The sequence below is a fragment of the Acinonyx jubatus genome, chromosome C1 (assembly GCF_027475565.1).
Source record: "Acinonyx jubatus isolate Ajub_Pintada_27869175 chromosome C1, VMU_Ajub_asm_v1.0, whole genome shotgun sequence".
In the NCBI taxonomy this organism is placed as follows: domain Eukaryota; kingdom Metazoa; phylum Chordata; class Mammalia; order Carnivora; family Felidae; genus Acinonyx; species Acinonyx jubatus.
The window spans coordinates 191,799,170-191,816,059 of NC_069381.1; the positions used below are offsets into that span (position 1 = coordinate 191,799,170).

The following is a 16,890-nucleotide window of genomic DNA, read 5'->3' on the forward strand; positions in this document are numbered from 1 at the left end:
CCTTCTATGGTGATGTCACCTCACTTGTGTAAATCCTGAAGTCTGTGCCTATATTTTCAGATTCTTAAAAGAAACATGATTCCAAAAGATCTTCTATTCAGATTTGTCACGGTTTATAAAAGGTCATAAAAATTCCTTGAATGGAAAATTCCATGGGTGACAAACTATGCACTTAAAAAGTTTAGTATATCTATAGAGTAGAGTTAGGTTCTAGCCATTCAGAAATAATACTGCTATTTGGCAAAACACGCCAACTTCCTGATTTTTGTCGACTTTTTTTTCTAAAATTATCCCTTGAAAAATTTAGAAAGTACTACGTGAGGGAAAGTGAGAGCCCATAAATGTAGAGAAAACACAGCCTCTTCTCCTCCAAGCTAATTGCACATTCTCTGAGTTGTTGGCACACACTCAGGCCTCGAGAGCTTCCTATGTGTTCATGCTCCCACTGTACAGCAATGGAGAAGAGCTTATTTCACACTAAGAACTTCTGTACCTGCACTGGGAAAGGGGAGGAAAGTTTGTAGTATTAAGAGCCTGTTGCAATAGCAACCCAGTGCTCCATTCAGTCCATCTCTCCTCCTTTCCCAATGATCACGGCTACCTGAACCAAGTAATTCTGTGAACAGAACAACATCACATTCCTAGAATCAGAGAATCACTACTATCAACTGCCATTTTGTGGGAGTGAAGGGACAAGATTCCTCAAAGATGGATGAGAGAGAGAGAGAACAATCCTGATCATGAGTTAGTAACTGTCCTATAACTCAATCATTTATATCTACACTTCTTAAGGCATTTGGAGGAAGGGGAGAGTGTTAGAGAGGTCTGGAGCTCTCTCTAAGGGCCAAACCCTATTAAAGGTTAAATAAGGTGCGCCTGGGTGGCTTAGTCTGTTAAGCATCCAGCTTCAGCTCAGGTCATGATCTCAGTTCACGAGTTTGAGCATGTGTCAGGTTCTGTACTTACAGCTCAGAGCCTGGAACCTGCCTCAGATTCTGTGTCTCCCTCTCTGTCTTCCCCTCCCCTGATCACACTCTGTCTCTCTCTTCCTCAAAAATAAATAAACATTAAAAATTTTGAAAAAAGAAAACTACTATAATGCATTGTTGCAAGTACTATATATCATATGTGTGTTTCTGTGTTTACTATTTTGCAAAATACTTGAGACAACTTAGAAAATTAAACAGGGGGATAGAATATACAAATTAGAGAGTCAGAACAAAGTAGAAAATTAGCAGGGAAATAATTATGTTTATGATAACATTAACATAGGAAATCTATATGATTTGATCAGATTAGATGCTATTCATGACCATAAACTTGATTTTGAGCTTCTGAGTTATCACAGCAATGAGGAGGAAATGACCAATTACAAAATCATAGTGTCGATAAGATAAAAACAATTAGTTGTTTGATAAAACATTGCTTTTTTTAAAATACAAAGAATAAGAAATATCTCCTGGTTGGTGTTTGCTAAAAGGAAAGAGTGATGAACAAAACCTCCATAATAGATAAAATGCCAGTTTGATGTGGCTAGAGGCTTGTTGGTACTGAAAGTTGGCTAACATCATAATGTACTTCAGCAAGAGCAACCTATCTGAAGCCAAGATAATGTCATTGAAAAGCACAAGATAATGTCATTGAAAAGCACAGTTATTTCATTGCCTATTGGAGGATAGGCAACATTTTTACTGCCAGGACCTCTGCTAAATGACCTCTATTCATGCAATTTCTCACAACAAGCTTTTGACAAAAACGGACCTGCCATTGTCTCTGGCCAAACAGAAATATTGTATGCTGTTAAGTAGGGATAGACCCGTGTACTTTGGCCCTGCACCAATCAAAAGATATGTTAGGTTTTCTATTACAAACTAAATATACATTTGGATATATGTAGAAGCCAGAACTGTGAGCGCCTAGGTGGTGTTTTATGTCATAAGAATGGATAGTATGACTCAAGGAGAGAGGTTTGGTAAAACAGGAATGCCATGATATAAAAGATAGGGAGATATTTACATGAAATATTTAATTCAAGGCAAAGAACCAAGAGACAGTACAAGAGGCAATCTTCACTCCTACATTATAGGGTTGACTGCAAGCATCTCCAGATTCTTGGTTAGATAGAGTTACTGCCCTAAGGGAATCCAGTGTTTCATTTGCCTAACCCAGCAGTATATATAGCAGGATAATAAGTTCTGCAAATTCTTTCCTTCTCTCCTCCCTCCCCATGTCTCTATGTCCCTCTCTCTCCCCCATCTCTGCCCTCAGCTCTCTGCCTACATCTCTTCAACTCTCCTTCTCAATGGGAAAATCTCTTGTGTTGTCACTGGGAAAGGACCATAGGAATTTTTTTTTTGACCAAGAGATTATCATCTGCTAATGCAGCAAAGACTATATTAAAGGAACTGTTTGTTTTATGCTCAGTGCAAATTCATTTTTTAACACCAGCAGGGATTAGAGAAATTCAGATAGTAATGCATAAATGACTCAAGTTCAGTTCTAAATATTGTTTTTATACTTAAAATAGACAGTTTGATCCTTTCCCAAGCATTTCTTAATGTTATCTATAAAATAATAAGGGGAAAGAAATATGTGCAGGTAGTTATGCTCTTATCTGTCATACAAACAACCTGAAAAGTAAAGAGTTTTCTGCGTGGCACATTTGTGAGAAAGAGATAAACGGAAGAAGGCACGGGCTGTTTAAAATGATTTCTTTAAGACATGCGCATTCACACACAATTTCCTCAAGTACGATGTTCAGTCTGGAGAGAAGACAATAACCGTTTCTTGATAATGAAGGGTTGACATGGAGAAGATGGATTGAATTCAGGCTTCCAGATTAAGCCAAAAGGAAGAAACTGAGGGAATTTGGGGACCTAATATGAGGAGAGCTTCTCGGAGTTTAGACCTCCAAAGGTGGAGGGAGCTGCATTATGTAGTAGTGAATTCCCCAACCATGGTGCTAATCAGACGAAGTCATTGTAGAGCAACCCAGGTGTTAGAGAGACAGTGGCTTGGCTGTGATTCCTAAACCAGAGTGCCTGTCAGAATCACTAGGAGCTCTTAAAATATAAGTCCTGTCAAGCATTTGCCTTGTCTCTTTTGGAGTAATCAAAGAGAAATTTCTCCTTATTAGAATGTTATTGTCAATGCATGAGAAAAAGAGTGACACAACATTGTTATTGCACTACTTCTAATGAATTAGTGGATCTATGCAGTGATGCCTAGTGATGCCTAGGATCTATGCAGCTGACATCATAGAGACTGACTAGCAGGAATCATGTGTCTCCTGATGAAAATGCACATCACCTGTGAAATATGCTTTCCAGAAAATCAAAAGCTAATCTAGTCTAACCCCTAGTCTAACCACAAATGGAATTAAATTTGGAAGCAGTGGGATAGATTAAATGATAGCATGGAGAGTCTATCAGCAAAATCTAGAGTGTGGAAAACATTACAGGACAAGCAGCTGATTTCCTGAAGAAATAAATTACAAGAGAATCAAATAAGAGCAGGAGAGGAAAAACCTGCAAATTAAAAGAAACTCAAGAGAAATACCAACCCATTGAATGTATGGGTCTTATTTTATTCTTATTTGTTTTTTTAAGAAGTTTATTTAAGAATCATGAAATAGGGGCACCTGGGTGGCTCAGTCGGTTAAGCGTCCAACTTCAGCTCAGGTCATGATCTCGCAGTTTGTGAGCTTAAACCCCACATCAGGCTCTGTGCTGACAGCTCAGAGCCTGGAGCCTGCTTCAGATCCTACGTCTTCCTCTCTCTTTGTCCCTCCCCCACTCACTCTCTGTCTCCTCCAAGATAAAAATAAATGTTAAAAAAAAAAAAAGAATCATGAAATAATGTGGGAATTTCGAAAACTGACTGGATAGCTTTCTTTTCATAGTAATTATTTTTAACTTGGTAGCTGTCATAATTGTATTGTGGTTTTTTTTTTTTTTTTTTTTTGAGTCCTTAACCTTAGAGACACACACTGAAATATCTGTACTGATAAAATGATTTGATGCTTGGGATTTACTTCAAAGTAGTTTGGAGTAGGGGGAAGGGGAGTGATTGGGGGTATAAATTAAACAGGAGTGATTGTGAATTGAACACTGTTAAATCTGGGTGATGGGTACATGAGGGGCTCATTATATACTTGCCTCTCTACCTTTGTATATGTTGAAAATTTTCAAAGTTAAAGTAAAAAATAGACAGATTTCTGGGCCCAATCCTTGGATATTCTTATTCATTAAATCTAGAGTGGGGCCTGAGAAATGAAATCTTTTATTTCTACTTTAGGCTGTATTTATTAAAGAGGATCCAGTCAGGGGTCCAACTTATGGACCTCACTGCCCAAGAGCTATTAAGATCTCTTTCAGAAAAAAAAAAAAAAAAAAAAGAAAAGAAAAGATCTCTTTTAACCATGAGATTGAGGATTATATCTTCAGGGCTTTTCCAAGGTAAATTTGCTTCAAAAAAAAATAGAAAAGAAAAAAAAAGGGAGAAGAAAAACTTGGGGTGCCTGGTTGGCTCAGTTGGTAGAATGTGCAACCCTTGATCTCAGGGTTGTGAGTTTTAGCCCCACATTGGGTGTAGAGATTGTTTACAAATAAAGTCTTAATTTGGCTCAGGTCATGATCTCATGGTTCGTGAGTTCAAGCCCCACATCAGGTTCTGTGCTGGCAGCTGGGAGCCTGGAGCCTGCTTCGGATTCTGTGTCTCCTTCTCTCTCTGCCCCTCCCCTACTTGCACTCTGTCTCTCTTTCTCTCTCAAAAATAATTAAACATTAAAAAAAAAAAAGAAAAAATATAAAAGCTGATTTCTGATGTCCCTTTACTTGGAATCTCCTCTTCTCCTTTAGTAATAGTTCTGAAAACCCTTAGCACATGCATGCGTCCTGATGGTACCATGTATACATGCACTCTTAGACAACATGAGGCCTCTCTATTCCCCTCTTCCATCAGAATCCCCCTGTCCTGAATTCTGCTTCCATAGCATACTTTGGATGTCTGGCTAGACATATGCTGATTGAAACAAAAGATTCAAATAATTGGTAAGAGTGGCTTAATTACCCTTTACTTAAAGAAACTTGTTTTCAAAGGAATTTCTAGTACCTTAAAGAATATGGACATTTCAGTCACTGTGATAGGAGTCCTGGATATATATTTTAAAATATAAGTTTTTTTTCCCCTGGAAAAAAAGTGAGGTTCAAATCATATAACGTAGATGCAAGATATTACCATGAATGAGTATGCTTTGCCTCTTAATATCATCTTCTACACATTCTGCATCTACTCAATGTATTTGATAGCAAAGCACTGTAAAAGTTTAAAGTGCTGTCTCATTCTTTTTAAGATTTCAAATAATTTCTATATCCAACGAGGGGCTCAAACCTTCAACCCTGAGATCAGGAGTCGCATGTTCCACAACTGAGCCAGCCAGGCACCCCTAAAATGCTTTCTTTATAAAATAACCCCATGCACTGTTGGTGGGAATGCAAACTGGTGAAGCCACTGTGGAAAACAGTGTGAAGTTTCCTCAAAACATTAAAAATAGAATTACCATATGATCCAGTAACTCCACCACTGGGTATTTACCCAAAGAAAATGAAAATACTAATTCAAAAAGGTAAATGCACCCTGTTTATTGCAGCATTATTTACAATAGCCAAGATATGGAAGCAACTCAAGAATCCAATCCATCCATAGATGAATGAATGGACAAAGAAAATGTGGAATATATATATATATATATATATATATATATATATATATATATATATATTGGAATGGAATGGATTATTACCCAGTCACAGAAAAGAATGAAATCTTGCCATTTGCAACAGCATGGATGGAGCTAAAGGGTATACTGCTAAGTGGAATAAGGGAAAGACTGATTCCATGACATCTCACTCATGTGTGGAATTTAAGAAACAGAACAAAGGAACAAAGAAAAAAGAGGCAAACAAGAAACAGACTCTTCACTATAGAGAACAAACTAGAGGTTGTCAGAGGGGAGGTAGGTGGGGGGAATGGGTGAAACAGGTGAAGGGGATTCAGAGTACACTAACAATGAGCACTGGGTAGTGTATAGAATCATTCAATCACTCTATTGTACACCTGAAACTAGCATAACACTGTTATCTATACTGTAATAAAAAAACTAAAGTTAAATAAAATGAAACATTTGACTAAAAATAAATAAAATGCTTTCTTCTTCATATAAAATTAAATTCAGGGGCACGTGGGTGGCTCAGTTGGTTAAGTATTTGACTCTCAATTTCAGCTCAGGTTATAGTTTCAGGGTTCATGTGATCTAGCCCCATGTTGGGCTCTGCACTGACAGTGCAGAGCCTGCTTGGGATTCTCTCTCTGGTCCTCCCCTCCCCTCTCTCTCTTTCTCTCTCTCTCTCTCTCAAAATAAATAAATAAACTTAAAAAAATAAATTCAATTGGCTTTTTAAATACCATGTATACCATTATATTTGTATTATTTACAAGTTGGAAACCCATGTTTAGTTTTGAAATTTATTTAGTTAACCAACTATTGCATTTACTAGAAACACACTTGCCCAATCAGTCCTGTTGGTCAGCTCACCTTCAGAAATTCTGTACTTAGGACATAGAGCATGGACCTGTGTCTGGTGACAGACCCTGGGCTACACTTGGAGGAAGTACATTCCCTTGGTGTGCTTGGGTGGCTCAGTTGGTCAAGTTTCTGACTCTTGATTTCACCGCAGGTCATGATCTCACAGTTTGTGAGATCGGGCCCCATTTTGGGCTCTGCTCTGGCAGCATGGAGCCTGCTGGGGATTCTCTCTCTCCCTCTCTCCTCTGTTCCTCCCGAGGTTGCTCGCTCTCTCTCTCTGTCAAAATAAATAAATAAAACACTATATATATATATATGCCTTTGACCTTAACTGTGGGCAGCAAAGGAGCTATGGAGCCATGAAGTTTATTTGAGCCCTTGATATTAGTGATTTTATTGTACATTTAAAGTTTAAGTTTTGTTTTATACCCATATTTGTGTATATACATACCTTTCACATATATGCATGTAGGTATGTATTTGTGTATGTGTGTATCCTCACATACATATACATGCATACATATTCTCTAGATATGTTTGGCCTGTCCTTAATCTCTCTGGGTTTTAATTTACTCATCAGATGCTATTCACATTTACCCTCTGGAATATTCTATGATTCTTTGCTAATATGTATGTGCAGGTATCAATGTATTGGTCATGCAAGAAGACCTAAGGGATAGAAGGTAGAGGGAAGAATGTTTTTAGTTCAGGGGGTTGGTATGCTGAAAGAAGGCTGATTAACATGGTGCTATACGGGGACATCCCCATTGTGGCATTCTACGCTTATTCTTTAAAAAAAAAAATGCAGGTTGGCAGAAATTGCACACTCCCTTCTGAAGCTGGCACCATACGACACCCAGACAATGGAGAGCCGTGGGCTTCGGCGCTACATCATGGAGATGCTACCCATTACCGATTGGACAGCCGAGGCAGTGAGGCCAGCCCTTATCCTCATTTTAAAGAGACTGGATAGAATGTTCAACAAAATTCATAAGATGCCTACTTTGAGGTGAGAAGGCCTCCTGGTCAACCGTTGATATTGCGGATTCAAAGTTGGGGGTTACCGTCTTTTAAGATGGCGGCACATAATCTGGAGTTATATGAATGACTTGAAAGTTTTCTGTTGGCATACGTGCATAGCTAACCAGGTATATGGATGCATGAGTAGCAGGGTCTACATTTTGAAGAAATAACATATTCTTTAAAATCATATGTGTTCATCTTGAAAGTTCTGTTCATTTCTTAGCTACCATGTTCCTCATCTGACAAACATAAGAAATTCAGTGAGTATCCTTCAATTTCTTTTGAGATAAAGCAGAGTATGCCTTATAAATAAAACCACTGAGGAGAAAAGAAAAATTAATTTGATGTTCAAAAAATACTGTCTTTAGCATAGTAGTTTAGTTACCAGTTTAGAGAAAGGCAAATCTTAATAATAAGCAGCCACATAGGAGCTGGAAAGAATCCCAGGATTAATAACAAATACCTAAGTTTCACCTTTTCATCTAATTCAGGGTGATACTAAATTAACACAATTACCCTTTGATCTCTGTTCAGTAACCTGTATTATTCCCTGATAACCTTTCTATGCAAGGAACCAGACTACCTGGAGATCTGAGTCCAGTTTGGAAACTTGTAGACAGACAGCTCAATTGATTAAATGTTGATAAACCTACTAACTCAGAAATTTCAAGTTTGATTTCATGAGAGCATTTTCGGTCCCTTTAATATTAACCACAAATCAATGCAACTCTTGTCCAAGAATTTGTAGCACTTAGCATTCAATTTGTCAGAACTTTTCCAGGTTTTAGCCTGTGCTCTTTTGTTCATTTATGTAGCCATCAGGAGCTGTTGGATTTATAAAAAAGAAATTGAAAGATTTCATTCCAGCAGTTGATATTTTGTTCCTATATTCCTTTATAACATGATGACGAATGCCTATATGTTATTTCAAGGTTATTTATTTCAGTGGCATGGAAATGTCTGTGTCCTTACAGCACACCTATGTTTTTAGTGGTCCCAGTGGAACATTTGTGCCCTTTGGTAAATGGCCACAGTCTTATAATTCTTACAAGGGTGTGTCAAAATAAGTTTTTTTTCTTAAAAAATTTTGTATGTTAAGATGTTAAACATCTCCATAGCTGACTCATTTGTCATATAATCAAGCCCATTATAGAGAACATCATGCTTCTTAAAAGTAGATTTCTGAATTAATGCATAGATTGGCCAATTATAGGCAATTTATTTGGGGTACAGCCTCAGAATTTGAGGTTGCCTTGGATTTAATTTTTTTAGGTGATCTCAGTTCAACAAGGGAAATGTTGATTGAACCTGACCTTGTAGGTTACTTGAGAATCAGGGATGTCAATATATCCTCACTTATGAACATTTTCATTTCATCATTATAGATATTCTACGTTGGTTTGAAATATAAACTTCGAAATTGTTTGCAGGATGATATTTGGAAATAGTGTTGAGATCAGTAAAACCCAACCTGTTTATTTGGGGGCCACAGAGATGGCTTTTTTGGCACGAAGACAATTACAGACTGGATTGACTTTATTACAGAAAATCCCATGTCCATTTAATTGTGTTTAGATTTATACCACTTATAGGACCGTAGAAAGTAGCCAAAAAATATCATTTCTTAGGAGGCCAAGAAAGAATCCTTTTTTAAATGGACGATTATCTTCTAATGTCATGTTTTTGGCAGGAGTTAACCCATATAAATCTAATTAGTTGTATCCTGGTGTAAAAGCTGATGAGATCAATTGTAGTCTGATAAATAGATTTCAGAAATGCAGCCTGTGGTCAGATTAGTTCTGTTGGATGTAATGGCCCCTATGCTGGGTTTCCTAAAATTGTAGTCTTATACCCTCTCTCAAAGCTAAAACCAGGGAACTTAAAATGCAACCCATTCATCATCTCTGTTTTTTCTTCAATAGATTTTGTCTCATTAGTCGAGTGGGGCAGGCGTGCCTCTGCTACGTTTTCAGTATCTTCTTCCCTTCCCAGTGTGCTCTGTGCTTTTGGAACAACATGGGTAAACTTCATCCCGTGTGAAGCACTTTGTTGTCTCAGACACCTGTCCTGTCTTAGATGGTGTCAGAATCACTGTCTCATTCACTTGTTTCAGACTGACTCCAGAAGGGAGCCACGCTGCTAATGGCTCCTATATTGTATTCCAGGCGACAGGTTGAGTGGGAGCCTGCCAGCAATTTGATTGAAGGGGTTTGTTTGACACTTCAGAGGCAGCCAATCATATCCTTCCTGCCTCACCTTAGGTCACTGATCAATGTCTGTGTCAATCTGGTGAGTAGCCAAGTGGCAATCTTATGAAACTTTGCAAAATTTAACTAACTCTGCTATTGACTTCTCTGAATTGAAGATTTACAGGTCAACCACTTTGTGCCCCTACCTACCCATGAAAACAGACGGCTCAGGTGACATTGAAAACAGTGAGGTACATCTCAAGGTGGTGCGTGGGGAGATTAGGGGCCCATCCCTACACAGGTGGGATTTTGGTGTGCTGCTTCCCACGCACTACTTTGACAATTTGCCTCTTTAAGTTGCGCTGAGAGTTGAGGGCTGCCAGTTGGAGAGTGGGGTGGTGGAGACCGCACAATTGGCTAGACGTTGAGGTAGTCTGGGGTGGGGGAGTTTAAAATGCAAAGAGATTTTTTTTTTCTTTTTTAGTGCAAAATGATGCTATGAGTTGGCCAGTCTAGGATTTATGGGAAGAAAAAAAAAATTTTTTTACCATGGATGTAATATCTAGAGTCTGGTCCTCACAAGGTTTTGTACAATGTGGAAACCATGTTAGAGCATTTCATTGAGTAGGATCTGCTGCTTAACTAGCTGAGCAATAAGTCTATAGCTGGAATGCCTAGTGCAAATAGAGCTATACCATCATCATTGTTGTCAATATCTGCTCCATCAAAGAATGCGGACTGCATTCCTTTGAATTCACCAGTAAGTATGTCCAATCTCCTGATTAGAATAGTTTTTGGTTCATCTCTCATTATTTACATAGTTAGCTACCAACAACATTCCACAAAACCTTGGCTGAATCCAGTGTCATGTTCGATCTGACTCTAGACATTACATGCCTTCGGAAGAAGGCAGCAAGAACAGATTGAAAGTAACATGCCCAACCTTCAAATTATTATTATCATCATTATTATTATTATTTCATTATTACTGAATGAGACTCCCTTACTACGGTTGCATGAAATTGCAATAGTCAAGGCTGGTCATGTGCTCTGTTTGTATTTCAGGTGATGGGAGTGGTAGGACCTTCCAGTGTTGCTGATGGATTACCCCTTCTTCATCTCAGCCCTTATCTCTCACCACCTCTGCCCTTCAGCACAGCTGTTGTCCGGCTTGTAGCATTGCAGATACAGGTGTGACTGCCTTACCTGTTTGTCACGCTCATTAAGTTGCTGGTTGAGGCACCAGACCATGGTGTTCTCTCTATTTTTTCTGCAAAGGCTGGGCAAAATCTGTGAAACAAAAGTGTAAACATCTCCAAACTTTTATGCGTTTGGAGCTTCAGTCCTGAGCTTGGCCCTAAGTTGTGCTTCTGTAATTCTTCTCGAGATCTCAAAAATAGCAGAGTCATTCAGTCCTGCCACAATCTCAAGAACCACTTAAGTCATTTCCAATGTGTGCAAAACCTTAGGAAAATAATAGTTCACAGATAATCAGCCCACAATTGTTAATTAAAAGACACAGTAATATTCAAAGTCTGGTTTTAAATTATTCACAGAAAGAATTGCAATATAAAATTCTTTCAAATGTTATTACTAGACTTTGAATATCTTAATTTACTTTAATGATTGTGGGTTGAATACTGTGGGTTTCTTTTTTTTTTTTTTTTTACTCTCCCAGTTATTTTATTTCTTAAAATAATATTCCCAAGACAAAAAGTGCAGAATGCCAATTCCCCTGCCTCTTTCTGTGTGTCACCTGATTTTAGAGAATGGTAGATCATCAGTAAGCTCTGTGACTGATGGGAAACACACACTTGATGTAAATGGATAATGACCCATCCATTGTCTGACAACTATACTTGATGGTCCATCATCCAGAGAATGGGTGATGGTAGAAAAGAAATTAAGCAACAGCTTTGGCTACCATGCAGAAGGGAAACAATGATCCCTAAAGTGATACATCTTTATAACCTGTGTACAGAGATCATATATTTCTTTCTATATTGCCTATTCCTTTCTGTTTGGGAGAAGGCCTTATGCAGAGGTCAGAGGACTTCTAAATAACTTCTAGGTGAACAGGTGGCAAGCTATCATTTATTCCTTCTCTTCTATCTCTAAAATATTTATTGGTGGACACATGGAGAAAATGAATGGGGATGTGCAGTTGTTTTTTGTGCCAGACCATAAGTATTACAATTTTGCATTTAATATTCAAGATGTTACTGTTTTTTAGGTATATAACTCTCAGTTATGTCAAGCAAATGGTAAAGTATCAGCTTTGAGTACATCTTGTACACTGTGCAATTGAACTCATAGTTTCCAGGAGCAGCCAACAGGGAATCGCCGTCTTCATCGTGCTGTATAAAAACAAACATACCAAATGGGTGTGGGGTCAATTAATCTTTTTTTCTATTATTGCTGCACAGGCTTTAAAAGAAGATTTTCCTTTAAGCCATGTGATCTCCCCATTCACCAATCAAGAGCGAAGGGAGGGGATGCTTTTAAATCTACTCATCCCATTTGTGCTCACAGTAGGATCTGGAAGCAAAGGTCTGATTAATTTAACTAAAGGAAATTTATCACTGTTGTACTTTCTTTAGTGGCAGACTATTATTTCTTACTCTTTTTCCCATGAAGGCCATCACTGAAGTCCATCTGAATGATTTAAACAGGGTTGCCTTAGGAAACAGAGTTTTCCTTTCTTTTCAGTTTAGCTACCCTGGGTCAAGAGTTTCTCTGCTCCACTTCATGGAAGATGTGTCCTGTTTAAAATCACTTGAGTACAGCAAAAATCGGGAGAACATTGTTTCCATTAAGAAGATGGTATTAATTGAAATGCAGTGTGGTGTGAACTGACAAGTGAATGGACTTTATAATCTACTGCCATTAGGCTTAGCGTAAACCCCGCCATTGCCATTAAATCCAATATACTTTCATTATTCTTCCTTCTTGGGGTGTTTTTCTTTTAGGGAAAGTTTATCTCAAATGTAAAGACAATACGTTATGAGTATTTGAGCAGAAAGAAAGAAAGCAGATCGCAATGGTAAGCGGGAGATTTGGCTAAGAACACAAGCCCTTGGGTGCTGACTATGGAGAAAACACCCAGTATCAGGGATGCTGTTTTTGTCCAGAGGAGAAGCTGTACTTGGTGGGGAAACACCCGAGTTTCTAGGGTATTCTAGTCTGGCATTGGAAAGAGAGCTGAATTTTACTGTGTCTAATGTGGGAAGTCTACCTTGTGATTTGCTTTTCTTTCCACTTCCCTGTTGCGAACTCTGTCCCTTAGATAGCCCGTGGCTGGAACAGCCAGAGGTACAGCTGCTCCTGCAGACAGTCATTAATGTGCTCCTGCCACCACGGATCATCAGCACGTCCAGGAGCAAGAACTTCATGTTGGAGAGCTCCCCTGCCCACTGCTCCACCCCTGGGGATGCCAGCAAAGACTTGCGCAGGGAAGGGCTGGCAGAGTCCACAAGCCAAGCAGCATACTTGGGTAGGTCCTATCCCTATGCCCGCCCCGCCCCCCCATATACACACACACTTGTGTATATACACGCACACACAAGAATATATATATATGTTTGTGTGTGTATATATATATGTATATATGTATGTTTGTGTATATACACGTGTAATGTAAATACTTACTGAGTTATGTTACACCTTGACTCAAAAAGTATTTTAAAAGACCTCAGTCCAGAGGTATTTAAAGAAGCCACTTCAGCAAGCAGGAAGCATCACCCTTGCAAAAGAGTCTGTAAACATACGCCAGAAAACAAAGTAGTTTCCTATCTGTGGTGCCTAAATTACTTGGTTGTTTTTCTAACAGCATCTGGACATGTAAGGAAAGCATCTGTAGTAAGAATTTCTCCTTGCTGGTTAAGTGTGAGATCACTAATGAGGTTACCTATGGTAGCTGCTATCAGATGTAGGCTACGTCTAATACACAGAGACACTGAGTCGCATGGCTCATGGGACTCACTGGTGTGTCGTCTATGTGAACGGAGCCCCTAGATTGGGGCAGTCCACATCCTGCGCAGTAAGACATGGTGGCCTTACAGGACATTATGCTCCCTACTAGCTAGTTTTCTTCCCTTACTATAATAGCATCTCTAAATCTCTATCTTAATTTTCATTCTGGTGAGGCCAGTCAACTGGTTCTCCCCCATAGGCTTGCCAGTTTCCTTCTGGCTTCCACTGCTACTTTTCTATCACCCCATCCCTGCCTTTAACTTGGTCCTGCCTCATGGAACACTGGAGCCCCCCTCCTTGGCCCTGAATGCACTAAGCTGGGGAAAAGCCCCACTCCTGCCATAGCACTGAGAATAAGGAGCACTGGCAGCAGAACATCTCAAAAGGAGCAAGTTGAGAAAATCATGCCTAACATTTTTCAATTTATCAAAGTAGAGCTTCATGTGGGGGGTATAAGATGAACCATACACACCGGTAAAAACAGGTCCTTGGAGTTTGGAATGTGTGAGGAGTTTGGACTATATCATAAGGGGAGATCTTGGGGTGCCTGGCTGGCTCAGTCAGTAGAGCCTGTGACTCTTGATCTCAGGTTGTGAGTTTGAGCCCCACATTGGGCATAGAGATTCCTTAAAAAAAATAAACAAATAAGTATTTGAAAATTATGTGATTGACAACGAGAATGAAAAGGAAAAAAGGAAACAAGCATGCATGTGCACAGGACCTACCCATATGGGGCTTGGTTGCCAAAGCCGTGAGAATGTGGGGTTCAGATAAAATCTAGACTCTGGGATAAAGCCGTGCATAAGGTTTGGGATTGCACAGAGGAGGAGGGAGACGGTGGGCTTTAACACATAAGGCAAGGATAGGAGAAAACACTTGATGAGTAATTATTTTCAATTCACTCTGCCTTCTGCCTTTTTAATGAAGGTGGATCCTTTGGTTACTTGGCCAGGCCACTGGGCCTCTGTTTCAAATCGATTTTTGCATTTATTTTGGGCACTTACTGTGCACTAAGCAGTATTTTCTATACTTTGAATCCTCACAACAACTCTAAGAAGTATAAATGTTCTTCTCATTTTAGGAGTGAAGAGGCAAAGGCCCAGAAAGGTTGAGTAACTTCCCTAAAGTCACACAGTTAATAAGCAGCAGAGCCAAATTTCAAATCCAAGCCACCTGGCACCAGAGTCCCTGCTCCTGAGCCCTTTGCTATCCTGCTTATGTACTGGGCTGAAAGAGGTGAAGGTGGGAAGCAGAATGGCAGAAACACAAAGGCTAATAGGCACATAACAGTAGAAATGTCACCAAGCTCAGGGTAGGGAAAGAGGAGTGTTGCTTTTTGTTCATTTGTTCGTTTGTTTAGTTAAGGGAAAGGAATGGGGGTGAATGATTGCTGTGAAGGTGAGATTTTGAGGAGGGTGGGTAAAGAAGACTCTTACAACATCCCTCTCTGTGTTACATGGCATGGTTTTCCCCTGGAAATGTCCTAACTACGTGATAAAGGTGTTTGTGCCTTTTAGTTGCTGGGATGGGCCTTACGACACGATCAGGAAGGCCAAGGCTCCCTTGACTGCCCCACGCCAGACCCTGTGCAGAGAGCTGAGATGTCAGAGGACGCTCCTGCCATAATGTTTGACGTCTCTACAATATTCTGTTTGGTCCTGACACACTGTTTGGGAAATCTTCTTCCTGGAAAATAAAATAAAAAAATAAAATAAAATAAAATAAAATAAAATAAAATAAAATAAAATAAAATAAAATAAAATAAAATAAAATAAAATAAAATAAAAGTAGATTGTGACGGGGCTGCCAGAATCTAGGAAGAAAGAGATATTGCAAAAGAAATCCAACAGGCTTAAATAATAAACATGATGTGCAATATGAGAGGGGGGAAGGAGGGAGGAGAATGGAGCTTTTTCACCTGAAAGGATATACTCAAATGCATTTCCTGGTTCTCTCTGGGGAGGAGATGGGGCTGGCAAGGGAGCTGGGAAGGGGAAGGACTTTTTCTCTTTGAATTCCGTGTATTTCTGTATGGTTTGATTTTACTTTAAACAACAAGAATATATGGGGCGCCTGGGTGGCGCAGTCGGTTAAGTGTCCGACTTCAACCAGGTCACGATCTCGCGGTCCGGGAGTTCGAGCCCCGCGTCGGGCTCTGGGCTGATGGCTCAGAGCCTGGGGCCTGTTTCCGATTCTGTGTCTCCCTCTCTCTCTGCCCCTCCCCCGTTCATGCTCTGTCTCTCTCTGTCCCAAAAATAAATAAACGTTGAAAAAAAAAATTTTAACAACAAGAATATATTATGTCTATGCTTAAAAGAAAAAAGTCTTTTAAAATACCCGTGTTTTAGCTTAGGGTATGAGTAATATGCTGGTATTACCATAAGGCCACTAGGACAAAACTTTCAGAAAGCAAAATATTAGCCACGCGTTCTGTTTACAACACATTTCCCTTCCAATCCTGTGAACCGCTGCGCTCTGTATTTTCCACAATGGTAGCGAAATGCGCTTAAGAAAGATGTCTGCGTTCTCCTGATCAGAATCAAAACGTGTTGACCATCCAGATTTTTATCTTGATGTCAGAATACTCTCGCCCAGGAGTACCTGTACGTTTCTGGAAACTTGAGAGGATTTAGAAATTCAGAACATTTTCTGACACATAAAGGGCTGTGGCTGTGAGCAGCGTTCCTCTAAAGCACAAGTATGCGGACTTACTCTTCTCTTTTCCTCGCGTAAAGCGCTGAAGGTGATTCTCGTCTGCTTTGAGAGGCAGCTGGGAAGCCAGTGGTACTGGCTGAGCCTCCAGGTGAAGGAGATGGCCCTGCGGAAGGTGGGAGGCCTGGCCCTGTGGGACTTCCTCGACTTCATCGTGCGGACCCGAATACCCATCTTCGTGCTCTTACGCCCTTTCATCCAGTGTAAGGTGTGGTGTGTGCTTTTCCTAGAAATGACAAGCCCCAGGAATGTGCTCTTCTCCCAGTTAAGGCAGGATTGCTGCACCCGTGCTCGTGGGACACGGGATAGCTAGTCAGTAGGACCCTGTTAATACCATGCTTGATGAGAAAACAGCTCAAAACAGGATCCCAGAGGACAAAACTTCGTGTTACAAGTACCTTCGCAGTG

The 16,890-nt window shown here is 39.7% G+C and overlaps 1 protein-coding gene across 12 annotated transcripts in view; it reads left to right on the forward strand.

Annotated features, from left to right (window-relative positions):
* The window catches only part of UNC80 (unc-80 homolog, NALCN channel complex subunit), a 225,277-nt gene that overhangs the window by 186,586 nt on the left and 21,801 nt on the right, over positions 1–16,890 (forward strand). For all 12 annotated transcript variants that reach the window (XM_053215737.1, XM_053215744.1, XM_053215738.1 and 9 more), the window contains 6 exons: positions 7,395–7,595; positions 9,775–9,898; positions 10,864–10,989; positions 12,225–12,348; positions 13,085–13,291; positions 16,506–16,690. In XM_053215737.1, coding sequence (XP_053071712.1) covers positions 7,395–7,595; positions 9,775–9,898; positions 10,864–10,989; positions 12,225–12,348; positions 13,085–13,291; positions 16,506–16,690 — 967 coding nt within the window. The remainder of the gene's footprint in view (positions 1–7,394; positions 7,596–9,774; positions 9,899–10,863; positions 10,990–12,224; positions 12,349–13,084; positions 13,292–16,505; positions 16,691–16,890) is intronic.